This window comes from Lynx canadensis, chromosome B1 (assembly GCF_007474595.2).
Source record: "Lynx canadensis isolate LIC74 chromosome B1, mLynCan4.pri.v2, whole genome shotgun sequence".
Lineage (NCBI taxonomy): Eukaryota > Metazoa > Chordata > Mammalia > Carnivora > Felidae > Lynx > Lynx canadensis.
Window position 1 is genome coordinate 131,069,221 of NC_044306.2, and position 14,130 is coordinate 131,083,350.

At 31.5% G+C, this 14,130-nt stretch overlaps 1 protein-coding gene across 2 annotated transcripts in view; it reads right to left on the bottom strand.

Annotated features, from left to right (window-relative positions):
- CCSER1 (coiled-coil serine rich protein 1) overlaps window positions 1-14,130 on the bottom strand; it is an 848,536-nt gene that overhangs the window by 604,450 nt on the left and 229,956 nt on the right. For both annotated transcript variants that reach the window (XM_032592937.1, XM_030313430.1), the window contains exon 4: window positions 13,599-13,692. In XM_032592937.1, the coding sequence (XP_032448828.1) occupies window positions 13,599-13,692 (94 nt within the window). The remainder of the gene's footprint in view (window positions 1-13,598; window positions 13,693-14,130) is intronic.

Here is a 14,130-nt window from a genome sequence, read left to right on the forward strand (position 1 = left end):
AATTAGGTCAGAATGCATAAACATTTCTCAGCTACAGTTGATTAGATTTTGAAAACTGTTCCATCTAAAAGCTTCTTTATAGCTAAAGCAATCCTCCTGAAGTATAGGACAGTGTGACAGGCAAAAAAAACAGAGGCATTTTTAAATCCACAAATATAAATGATTCACTCCGTTGGCAGCTATAATAAAAAATAAAATAATTTATTGCAGTTGTGTGTACTAAACGTAGCTAGTCAACTTCCTATTAACAGGCCTGTTTCTACTACAAACTGACTTAATGACCTTGAACAAGACCTTTAAATTCCTGAATATTCATGGAGAACAGAAGCAGTAGGGGCTTTACTTCATAATATCTGATATTCTCTTCCAGTTGGGTCCATTAAGTACCCCATTTAACACAGTGAACTGAATATGGAAAATAATTCACCCAGGTGAATGTCATATTTTGAACAATAAGTTGATATTTTAAAAATGGGAATTGAAAACTATCCAGTTAATGAATTAATCAATTGGTCAATTAATGAACTGGTCAACCAGAAACAATAAATAAAAACTATTAAAATTTTGAAATATCTATCCTGAAAATGAGCATAACTATTAATTCTATAGTTTTGTGTTTATGTAATAGCATGATCCCTATATGCTATCAATAGATCATAAATAATTTATTACTTTTTTCAAGGATGACAATTAACAAACCTTTATACACAGCTCTCTTTATAGCCACTCATTTGCAAGAACTTAGGGAAAGAATATGGGGGAAAATATATAAATTACATAAAAAGTATTTTAAAATACATTCAAATTTTTTAGAATATGGAATCCCTATGAAATGATACTTTCAGGACAGTAAAAAGTTTATGAAGAACTGAGGAATTCTTCCTCTTAACATTTTAAAGGTTAAAAAGACACAATTCAGATAGATATGTTTCCAAAGTGAATTACATAGTTGTCCATCTTATCACAGTATATAGAATATATATTTTTTTTTCTTTATGAATCAGGGCTATGATGTTAATTTTTAAAAATGCAGTGAAGTAATATATGGCAATACAGTAATGCCTATGACCTACTGAAACAGATGGAGATGTCTGTTCCTACATTAAATGACCACACACTGTTACACTTCATGACTTTGTCTACTTTTCAAAGCTCTTTGCCTTTTCCCTTGCTTTTTGGCTACTTACTGGTCCTTATTTTTCACCATTTTCAGCATGCCTGGTTGAAGCAACACTCTTCTCCTTTCTAAGACATTACTATGATTTTCAGTGGCTTATGAAAAATATGTAACTGAATGTATTAAAATTGTATGTAAAATTAGAAGCAGTTAGGTCTAGAAAGATAGTGAAAAGAACTTGTCATTTAACATTAAGATCTGGATTAATATTGGCTGTGTGAACTTCAATAAGTTTTTAACCACAGAGTATTTGCTTCTTTCGCTGTACTCAGGATATATTAACACCTATTTCAGAGTGTTATTGTGATAATTTGATGAGATAACATATTTGAAATACCGTGTAAACTGTAAAGCTGAATACAAAGGTATGATAGGATTACTATCATCATTATCAGAACAAGATTGCCATCTAATGGTCACAAAGCAGAAAACAGGTACTCCAATCTCGAAAGCAGAAATAAAAAGACAAATAGCACCAGCAGATGAAATCCATTAAATGACAACTAATGTCAAAATTGTACCCTCACTACAGTATTACCCAACAGTGTGTTTTGAGAGAACATTTCACACCTCCATTATAACTTGTTTCTAAAAACTAAACATCATTGAGACCTTTGTAAAGTGAAAAGAGAGGGTGGACATCAAGTCACAACAGTATCATTTAAACCCGAGTTCTGTCACTTACTAGTTCTGTGACCTTGGATCAAAAACAGTGCTCTTCTGGATCTCCATTGCTTCATCTATGAAGTGAAAATAGTAATACTTTCTAGAGAGTTGTCAGGATTAAAAGGATTATCACTTTTAATCCTAACAACTCTCTAGAAAGTATTACTATTTTCACTTTCACAGAGGTTTCTGTGCACATCATGTCTCCTGATCATAGAGTACTGCAAGGCCTAAGTTCTGGTGGAGTTGGTGTCAGGTCTCACTTTATAAGCAGACCAGGGCACACCTAGTTAAACTAGACACATTCAGGCCAGGAACCACAAACTGCCCATAGCAGGCAAGGAGAGCCTCTACAGGCAACTAGCCTGAAGGATAGAGCAGCCAAAACACAACAGGAGAGCACAGGCAGCACACACCAGAGATACTCCCTGAAGCCCAGGCCCTGGGCACTATATGACTGCTTCTTCATAAAGTCCTGATTCTCAGGAGTGGGAAACATAACAGGCTTTTCTAACACAGAAAAGGCGGCAGAAACTTGGAAAAAAATGCCAAGACAGAGGAATTTATCTCAAATGAGAGAAGAAGGCCACAGCCAGAGATCTAAGCAAAACAGATAAAAGTGATATGCCTGATGGAGAATTTAAAGCAACAATCATAAGGATACTACTGGACTTGAGAAAATACTAGAACACAGCACTGAGATCCTTACAACAGAGATAAAAGAATTAAAAAATAATCAGAGATGAAAAGTACAATAAATGAGATTAGAAACATGCCTGATGCAATGAAAAACAGGCTGGAAGAAGCAGAGGAATAAATTTGTGACCTGGAAGACAAAATAATGGAAAATAATGAAACTGAACAAAAGAGAGAATTAAAAATTATGCAGTAGGAGAACAGACTTAGGGAACTCAGTGACTCCATCAAATGTGAGTCCCAGAAGAAGACGAAGAGAAGAAAGGAAGCAGAAAAATTATTTGGAGAAATAATAGCTGAAAATATCCTTAATCTGAGGAAGGAAACAGATATCCAGATCCAGGAGGCATGGAGAACTACCATCAAAATCAACAACAGCAGGCCAACACCAAGACATATTGTAATTATATTTGCAAAATATAGTGATAAAGAAAAAATATTAAAAGCAGGAAAGACAAAACAAGTCCTTAACTTACAGGGAAAAACCCACAGGCTAGCTGTAGATTTCTCAACAGAAACTTGGTAAGCCAATAGGGAGTGACATGATATATTCAAAGTGCTTAAAATGAAAACTCGACAGCCAAGAATACTCTATCCAGCAAGACTATCATTCAGAATAGAAGGCAAGATAAAGTTTCCCATACAAACAAAAAATTAAAGGAGTTTATGACCGCTAATCCAGCCTTACAAGAAATAATTAAAGGGGACTCTGAGTGCAAGGGAGACCAAAAGTGACAAAGAAAAGGATCAAAGATAATCTTCAGAAACAATGACAAAATAAGCAATTAAATGGCAATAAATACATATCTATCAATAATTACTTTGAATGTAAATGGACTAAACACTCCAATCAAAAAAGACAGGGTGTCAGAATGAATTAAAAAATAAAATAAAAAACAAGACACATCTATATACTACCTACAAGGGGCTCACTTCAGACATAAAGATACCTGCAGATTGAAAGAGAGAGGGTGGAGAAACCTTTCTCACAAAATGGATGTCAAAAGATAGAGCAGCAATAATATTGGAGAAACCAGACTTTTTGTTCTTATATTGTTTTTATTCTGCTTTGGTATCAGGGTAATACTGGCCTCATGGAATGATTTTGAATGGGTTCCCTCTATTCCAATATTTATACAATTTTGATAAAGATTCTCAGTAATTATTATTTGTTTAGTATTTGGTAGAATTCACCAATGAAACCATTTGGTCTTGGGATTATCTGTGCTGGGAGATTTTTCATCCCTAATTTAACTTTCATTCTTGTTATTGGTCTAAGAAGATTTCCTACTTCTTGGATTCAAGATTCATGATTGAATCTTGGTAACTAGTGTGTTTTTAGGAATTATCTAGGGTCTTTTCTAACTCATCTGATTTGTTGGTATATAATTGTTTATAGTAATCTATTATCTCACTATGTATTTCTGTGGTTATCTGTTGTACTTTTTTTTCTTCCACTTCTCATTTTGGTTTATGAGTCTTTTTTTTTCCCATAGTTAATCTAGTTAAAGCATTGTCAATTTTGTTATTTTTTTCTTTTTCAAAACCGGACATTACTTTCAATGTTATGTTATTGCTTACTCTAGTGTCTATTTTATTTATTTCTGATTTTTCTTTATTTCATTCTTTTTCTAAATTTCAGATAAGTTTCTTCTTTTCTAGTTCCTTGTGGTATAATGTTAAGTTGTTTATTTAATTTTTTTTTCTTAATACAAGCATTTACAGTATAAATTTCACTCTAACATCTGCTTTGCTACATCCCATAAGTTTTGGAATATTATGTTTACTTTTACTTGTGTTTTGAGACATATTTTGATTTTTCATTTGATTTGGCCCACTGCTTGTGCAGTGGTGTGTTAATATTTACATATTAAATATTTACATTGTAGAAAAATGTGATCTATCCATATCACGGAATGTTAATTGATCATAAAGAAGGAATGGAGTACTTATATATATGCTACAACATGAATAAACCTTGAAAACATTATGCTTAGGAAAGAAAGCCCATCACAAAACAGCAATATTGTATGATTCTATTGATATGTCCAGAAGAGGCAAATCTTTAAAGACAGAAAGTGGCTTAGTGAAGGCCTGGAGTTGGAAGTGTGGTGAATGACGAGTCCCTGCTAATGGATACAGCTTCTTTTTGGCATGACAAAAATGTTCTAAACTTATATTGTGATGATATAGGCACAACTCTGCAAATATATTGAAAACCACTGAATTGTATAACTTAAATGGGTTAACTGAAGGGTACATGAATTATATCTCAATATTTTTTTCTCTTCTCAATAAAGAGTGATAAACTGTACAATGGGAAGGAAATGAAAAAAAAAATCTCAAATCAAATTATTTTTTTGGAATGTTCAAACAAGAAAAAAAGGAAAAAGTGAGCCAGTTTAAAACAAAAGCTTCTGTATATTTGTGATTTTAAAACTGTATATGAATTTCTATTAGTCAAAAGAATCATAATTATTAACACGGAGCTGCAGAGCCAGAAAAACTTTGGATCCAGTTGAGACATCTACTGTCTGTGGTATTTTATTACTCAAAGCTGCAATTTTCTTAAATGTGAAAGAATTATTTTCCTCACTGAATTGGCACAAAGACTCCATAACTGGTATTTATTATTCCTTTATTATTTTATTTAATGCTGTAATTGCATAAGTTTGAAGTATGGTAGCCACAAAATTAATTGCATGTGTTGCGGCATTCTATACATAAAATGTGAGAAATACTATACTTAAAAATGTGGTTGAGATCTTTCGCTGATAGAGACTGGAAAAAAAAATCACCAAAATTGGCAAGATTGGGTTCCTATTAATCCAGATTTGTAGCTACTGTGTAATACTTCCAAAATTAAGTATCACATGTTTCTCAGCTTTATATAATCATATTGAAGATAATTCACGCACACTTTTCCTGACCCAGACATATCAAAGCTTGTAAAAACTTATAGTTAATTTTTATAGTTTTCCCTATGTGGATGTTGTTGCAATTTGTACATTACTATTCATATGAGCAAAGCCACTAGGGTTTCATCTCAGCTCTGCTGTGCTATTATCCATTAAAAATTAATAACAAAAATTACCTCCTTAATTAATAGGCACAGGAGGAGTTCCTAACTCACAGCAGAATTTTATATTGCTTGTTCATCAAACTCAAAATTATTTAGCGACTACCTAATTAATTCCTAATTGATATCATTGGGCCATTACTTCTCCACTTACATCTGGACATATACCAAGAGATACTGCCCTAGGTGTTTTTATGTATAAGGTCCAAAATAACTAACAAAACAACATAATTTTTTTTCATTCAATTATCCAAATGACTATTGCATTGTTTTATCAAACAGTGATAAATAAGTAAAATATATTTTCAATTGGGTAAATCATCTGCAAATTATAAAGATCAAACTTAAGACAAAGTAGAACCTAAGGACTTCCTCTCTGAACATTAATGATTTTGATTAGTAAGTTTTAAATTATTTAATACAGTAAATTTATTATTTCTCTAGAATTACTATTTTAAATATGTTGTGGTATTTTGGACACATGACTAATACCTGGGGGGAAAAAATGTTTCCATGCATTTAAATGCATTGGTTTTAACACAAAGAAATGTACCACCTGTCATAAGCAAGGTACCTTAATTATTTTAAATAATACAAAACATCACTTAAAATGTTACACAGAATTTAGATAAAAAAATTAAAATCAGAAAGCAAATTTTAAAACAACATATAATCATGATGAAGCATTAAGAAACTAAGGAGTATAAAAAATAACCAATGATTCAATAAACTCTATGATAAGGAATTTAAGAAGTCAAGAGAACGAACTGGGCTTCTATTTTATTCTAGATGACTGGAAGGGCACTTTACATATAAATATGTCTCCCATTTAGGTAGGATGATATTTTGAGATAGCTTTATTGTCATTTTACCAATGAAAAAAACTTTGCTTAGGAAAATTCAGCCACTTGCCCAAGGTCACTATGGTACAGCTGGAATGCTAACTTGGATATGTCTTGTCTCCAAAGTGCCTGCTCTCTTTTGATATTAATTTGTCATTTCTTTAATTCAAATGGGACTTTAAGATGCAATTTCCTCTCAGAGAGTTATTGTGAACATTAACTTGAGACAGCTTAGGGAAAAAAAAATGCATAGCTCATTATAGGCATTCAGTTTTCCTTTCCATTAACTTAGATTTCCAGCTACTACTTGCTAAAACTGACATACGGACAACTCATAGTAGCCAAGAAATGAATTGGAAAACAGCATTTTCATGAGTACGTGCCCAACAGGTAACACCAAAATGTGTTTTAACTTTAACTTACTTACTTACTTATGATGCTTCACTGTCAAATTAGTCAGGTGCATTTTCCCCATTATTATTTGAAGATAATACTACTAATAGTCTAAATACAAATGCGACTTTATTCTAGTTTACTGTGGAAAAGAACAGCTACAGATTAAATGTTCTGAAAACAAAACTCAAACTCTTACTCTTACTTCTTTATCAAACACTATGCACTATCCAGTATTTAACTGGCTTTGTGATAACAATTTGTAGAAAAGTTACTTTATTTAGTCACATAAGGGTAACACTTGGCAAGCTGTTCATTTTGGAGGACTCACCAGGAAGTAACACTGCTTCACAATAGATATTCTATTGGGCTTTATTGTAATTACTTTAAAGTAAGATGAGGAAAAATGCTTGACAACCTTTACCTCAACTATTTCCAATGTTAAAACTGCCCGAGGAATGTTAACTATGTACAAGGAACTGAATTTTGTCTCTGGGTTAGGCAAGATCCTCATAAAATTCCTAGTTTTTGTTACACTGATGTGTCACCATTTAGAACTGCTCCTACTGAATTGGCAGGGTGATGCCACTAGCTTGTACTAAAAGGAGTTGCTGAGGAAATTGTTCTGATATCGATCATTTATATCTTATGAAGACACGTGAGCAAAATGTCTTTCAGTTCTTTAGTAACAAAAATTCCTTCAGTTAATAAAATGCATTGACTGGTTGACTGAATAAATGATGGTACAAAGTTTTAATTATGCAACTGGTTATATTTCTTTCTTCACATATGCTAGTAAAGCATTCTAAGTAACATTTTCTATTCACTATGGTGATACTAGTATACATTTTGTGTGCCACCCTCACCTGTAGCTTCATCTTATTGTTCATATCATCTTTTATCATTATTCTATTTTCCTCAAATGATTACTTTGCAAGATGCTTCCATGTGTAGAAAAAAATCCTCCACACAAACAGGTAAAACCATATAAAGAAATATTAGGCAAAAATATATTGCTGGTATTTTTCCTTTGACAGACTGTACAGTTCATAACATGTTTCACTGTAAGGAAAGTTTTAAGGTCATTAATTTGAGTCTTAGAGACATTAAATGCTAGTTAATTTTGTTGGTACTTTTTTCCCCCCAAAAGACTGTTGAGGTATATCTAATCAATATCACTGCTAAAATCTTTCATGATTTGATTTGAGGCAAAACCATCATCATACCAATGAATAAGAGAGTGAGAAGAAATATAAAAAGTGAAAACAGTCACAAAATTATCTTTTAATTAAGATATAAATGTCAGCATATTTTTTAATCAAAACTGTGTCTGGTCATGTTTGCACTATAAATAATTTATTAAGTAAAAAAACAATCAATATAATATTTTACCACGGGGAAATGAATGCCTAGCATTAAATTGATAATCCTGTATTTGAAACATGAAACATATTAATTATTTATTAAAATATTTTCCAGAAAAGTAATTTAAGCATTAATTCAAGAAAATATGATTAAAAACATCTGGAAGGCTTATCCATAGGCTTTTTAATCTGAAAGTTTAGCTTTTATATTAGAATTTAGAAAGATAAAATTAGATAATGCCAAGATCAAAGTAAATTATTCAGATCAGTTGATTTTTTTTTCCTCAAGGCAAGTCTCCTTTTGAGAATTCACTTTGAATTCATATACCTTTCCTTCATTGAAACTGTCCTTTCTTACTTTCATTAATAATATCCACTTACTGCACTATAAAACACATACTTCATGTGTACTACTATCTATACTACCTCTCCCTTTAGGAAGGGAATGTGTTAATTTAGGACTCCATATATACATTAATATATTTAAAGAATTTGTGAAACTTTTCCAAATTGTCCACTGCACTGGTCAAAACACACTTTTTAAAACCTAAGTGTAAATTTACAATTCACTTTTAGATGAAAATACAGATAGCAAAGAATGAAATAAAAAGCATATGAAAAGATCTCCAAAATTATTATGACTACTAATAAATAGCCATCTTTATCAAGGCAGGTACAGTCATAAGCACAAAATTCAATAACAACATGATGAAATATACAGACACATCTAACCATGCAAGTACATGGACATTTCTATAACAAAACTTTGAACCACACAACTAAAATTGTTGTTTTTTTTTTTTTTTTTCTGGTTTGTTTGTGCTGTTCTGATTATTTTAATTGCCTGGTTGATATACTTTAGTTCATATCCCTAATACTACAAGTAATACATCAACTAACAATGATTAATATTATATGAATATTAACTGTGTACACTCATTATGCATTCTACTGACATTAGAATGTCTCTTTGCACGTTAAATCACTTAATGTGAGCACTGTCCAATATATACATGTTGAAAAAAACAGTGCAAGGAATTTTTTTTTATTTCAGAGTTTCAAACTCTGTGTGGTAAATAGATTTCCTAATTAAAGTGTTTGATTTTCTGTAGAAAAAAATAAAATGATAGAGCTTTACTAATTTTTGTTTGTATTTTTTAATCCTTTTTTACTCACTATATACATGGCCAAAGATTTCTGGCTGTATTAAATAAAATCACATTAATAGATAGCAATTGAGCATCTACTATATACAAATTACTGTAGTAAAAGGGACAGCAGAAATTCTGCACTTTCTATTTATGAGGATTTCTCTAGTCTTTGCAAATTTAACCATTAATAATTATATGTTAAGTTGAATAAAATTTATAAATGTCACACATGAAAATTACTAAAAATATTTGACTGAATATTTTCAAAATAAAAATATTTCTCTGGGGTTTTACAAAAATCATCTTGGCCATTATATTAACCTGTACTATAAATTGCTATGAATCTTTGCTTTAATAGGACTCTAGAGCCAAAAATTGAAATGTTTTACGCTAACAAATTTTTTTAAACCCTCCAATGATCTTCACTAATGTAAATAACAGAATTTAAAGGTATCATTATTTTAGTTTCCAGACTTTTAAAAATAACTTTTATTTAAATCATCATTTAAAAATGATTAGCATTAATGAGCTTTTTATCAATATCAGTTATCAATGAGCTTCTTATATGCTGAGAAGACCTTTAATTATGTTGCTTAAAAAAATAAATTGTATCACCTATTCAAGCAGAAATTCATTCTGAGCTAATGTGCATAAACAGATAGTTGTGACTTTTTTCAAACCCTACAATATGACATCCAAAGTGAAATAGATTTTCAAAAAATATTTTAGTAAATAACATTCAACACACCCAAGTTACTCTAAGGAGTATTTCATTTATCAGAATTGTACTTCAAGTATGCAAAATGACATCATTTACTTTATAAAAAGGTGGTTGACTCCATTGATTCAAAGGGTACTCTAGTATTGGCTTTAACCAAGTTATCTACATCCTGAAGTAGACTCAGGACATTTACGGTTTTTAACATATCATTCTTTTATTTACAATAAAGTACATAACACTCATTACTTTATAAAACAAGAAATTTAGATTTAAAAATATTTGTTTCTAGGAGCGCCTATATGGCTCTGTCGGGTAAGTGTCCAACCCCTGATTTCATCTCAAGTCATGATCTCACGGTTTCTTCAGTTTGAGCACGACACTGTCAATGTGGAGCCTGCTCAAGATTCTTTCTCTCTCCCTCTCTCTCTCCCCTTCCTCACCTCCCTTTCTCTGAAAATAAAAAAAAAAACTAAACTTTTGGGATGCTGGGTGGCTCATTCGGTTAAGAGTATGGCTCTTGATTTCAGCTTAGGTCATGATTTCATGGTTCATGGGTTCCAGCCCGTATCAGGCTCTGTGCTGACAGTGCAGAGCTTGCTTGGGATTCTCTCTCTCCTTCCCCTCTCTCTGCCCCTCACTAGTACATGCTCTCTCTCTCTCTCTCAAAAATAAATAAAAACATTAAAAAACTTATTAATTACAAAAATAACGTTTGTTTTTGTTCCCAAGCAAATAAATTGAGCTAAGTCACACTTAGCTCTTTATCACAATTGCCTACCAAACATAACTAAGATCACTACATTATCTATTATTCTTTTTAATTATTAGTTTTATTTTTTATTTTGAAAATCTTTAAAAATGCAAAACACAGAGAAAATATTATAATTAATACATGAACTTTTCACCTCAAACACCTACTGCTCTGCTTTGATAATTTTCAACAACTTTTCAACTTTGTTTTATCTATTCCCTCTTCCATCCATGCATGTTGGCAAAGTATACCCCAGATATCATGTTGTCTCAACCACATGCATCTCTCTAAAGTTTTCTTTAAAAAATAAAACAAAACAAAAATGTTCAATACCCAACAAAATAAAAAAATATTTCTGTAATAATTTATTCATTTCTCAAATTTCTCTGATTGACCAAGAAATATACTTTTATAGTGTTTTAAGTTTTTCAAGAAATGTGCCAACAAAGATGTCACATGGCCTGTTTTTGAGTTTTTTTTTAAGTTTATTTATCTATTTTGAGAAAGAGTGAGCACAAGCAGGAAAGGGGCAGAGAGAAGGAGAGAAGGAAGGAAGGAGAGAGAGAATCCTAAGCAAGCTCCACACCATCAGCACAGAGCTGCATTTGGGGACAAACTCACAAACTGCAAGACCATGATCTGAGCAGAAATCAAGAGTCAGACACTTAACAGATTGAGCCACCCAGGCGCCCCTGCATTTGCCTCTTTAAAGCTACAACACCTCTCCCATTTTTATCATGCACTTTATTTGTTTAAAGAACCAGACCATTATCCTGTAGAATTCCTCACTTCTCATATTTGGTTGCTGGCAATTTCATCATGCTATTTAACATTCACTGTCCCCCACCCCCATCCCAATATTTCCTATAAAATCACAATTTATTAGAAAGAATTGAGTAGAATGAAATACTTGTGGGCAGGAGTGGTGTTACTATGTACTTCTCCAGGCATTGCATTAAGAGAGACAAAATGTTTAGTTGTTCGCTTTCAGGGATGTTAGTGATCAGTGAATTTAGGTATTACCAGTCTAATCTAACACTACAAAATTCTCATTAACAACATATCCTGACAGCCATGCCATGCACATACAGACATTTTCATTATTCTTTAAATGACTGCTTAGTATACCACTGTATATTTAACAAATGTCCTATTGAAGAATATTTATTACAAATATTTTGTAACGAAGAGTTGTTTGCATACATTACTCTATATGTTTCAGTGTTTTAGGATTAAATTTCTAGAAGTTGGATAGTTGAATCTAAAAGCAAATGCATATATAGTTTTGCTAAATACTGACAAATTTCCCTCCAAGAGGGTGTACATTTTCACTGTATGTAATTCTTTTAAGATACATACACATAAATGACAAAATTGTGTATTGTATCTGTATAAAAGTGAGAAAAATCTGCATTTTTTTAAAAGAGTATCTGTCAAATCAACTGCTGGAAGACTGTTTTAAAAAATGATTATTCTAAATTCATATTCAAACAGAAAAAAATTTTAAGTAGCTTCTTTTGATATTAGCCTATAATACAGAGTAATGAAATATAAACATTGTAAAATTTAAAATATAAGCATTGCCTTCTTTTGATAATTTTAATGTATTATCTATAATATAAAAATAGTGCATAAACAAAAAAAATTATAATCTTAGACATTATGTCTAATTCCAAAAAGTTAAAAATAAGGACACTGAAATCCAATCTGTTGATTTTCTCAAATGTATGCAGTAAGACTAAGATTTTAAAGTTTCAGTTTAATGTTATTTCTACTTTAATTTGAAAATGACTACATTAAAGGTGTTAAAAGCAATATTACAAAAGTAAGTAAGAGCTGGTCTTTGTACTCAAATATCTAAATTTGAATATACAATTAATTCTTATAACTTACTTCAACAGGATTAATTTTTGTATTTGAAGACATGGCAACTTATGCTTTGATATAAACTTAAAGTATTACAAATATAATGGGCTCCCTTCTTAATTCATTCAACATGAATTTATCTCATACTACAATTCTGTGTATTTATGTGTTTATTAGTGTATGTTTGTGGCTGCTATTGGCAGTTATTAATTTTGAGGTCAACTTTATTGTATCAACATTAACCTATGCAGGGGCGCCTGGGTGGCTCAGTCGGTTGGGCGTCCGACTTCAGCTCAGGTCATGATCTCGGGGTCCGTGAGTTCGAGCCCCGCATCAGGCTCTGTGCTGACCACTCAGAGCCTGGAGCATGTTTCGGATTCTGTGTCTCCCTCTCTCTCTGACCCTCCCCCATTCATGCTCTGTCTCTCTCTGTCTCAAAAATAAATAAACATTAAAAAAATTTAAAAAAAAAACATTAACCTATGCAATTATTACTGAAGTGGCTAAGATTTTGAAGAGTAAACCTTGATCTGCAAAACTTCCATTTGATTATATAAAATAAATGAAAAATGGGATTATAATTGTTTTTTTTCCTTCAGAAAGAGAAAATATTAACTTTTCCATTATGTGTTAAATTATAATTTCCTTCTTTGAAATGTCTTAATAGTTTTTTTCTTATTTTATAATTATCTTCCCACTGGATTTATATTTCATAACAGATTTTAAGATCACCAGAATCATGTGTCTATGGTACCTAGCATGTGACTTGCACATATAATATACAAAACTGGAGATGGAAAAGACTGAGTGCATCCTAAATAATATGAAGTTTATCAATGAAAGCTAAGTGAGTAGGATCAAAATTGTATGTTATGGTGCATTTAGCACTCACCTGAAGGATGAAGATTCTGTTCCTCTAAAAATTCCAGATCAAGCATTAGATCATCTTCATCCAGTTCACAAGATCCCAAATTATTCAAAACATCCTGAAGAAAGAGCAAAATCAATAGTTAGAGACCAAAACACTGAAAAATTGAGGAAATACCCACATACAGATGCCATGAAGAAAAAAAAAAAATAGAAATGAAAAGTTTTAGCTGAATCCCAGAAATCATTTGACTATCCCATAGGCTTTAACATTATCAGCCCAATAAAAAATTCCAAACATTATTATAAAAATCTTAACTCTCACTAAAACTCCTAAAGAGAATATAAAAGCTTTTCAAATGTATAGAAGTTTGTAAACTGAAACTTAAGATTATTTTTTTTATATTTATCTTTCAAATCTGAATGACATTCTTCTGATACATTTAATGAACTGTTTCTCAAACAAATTTGTATACAGTGCCAACCGGGAGATATTAATTTAGACCATACTTGGAAGTGAAGATCCAGTTACCATTTCCTAATCATTTGCTTAAGAT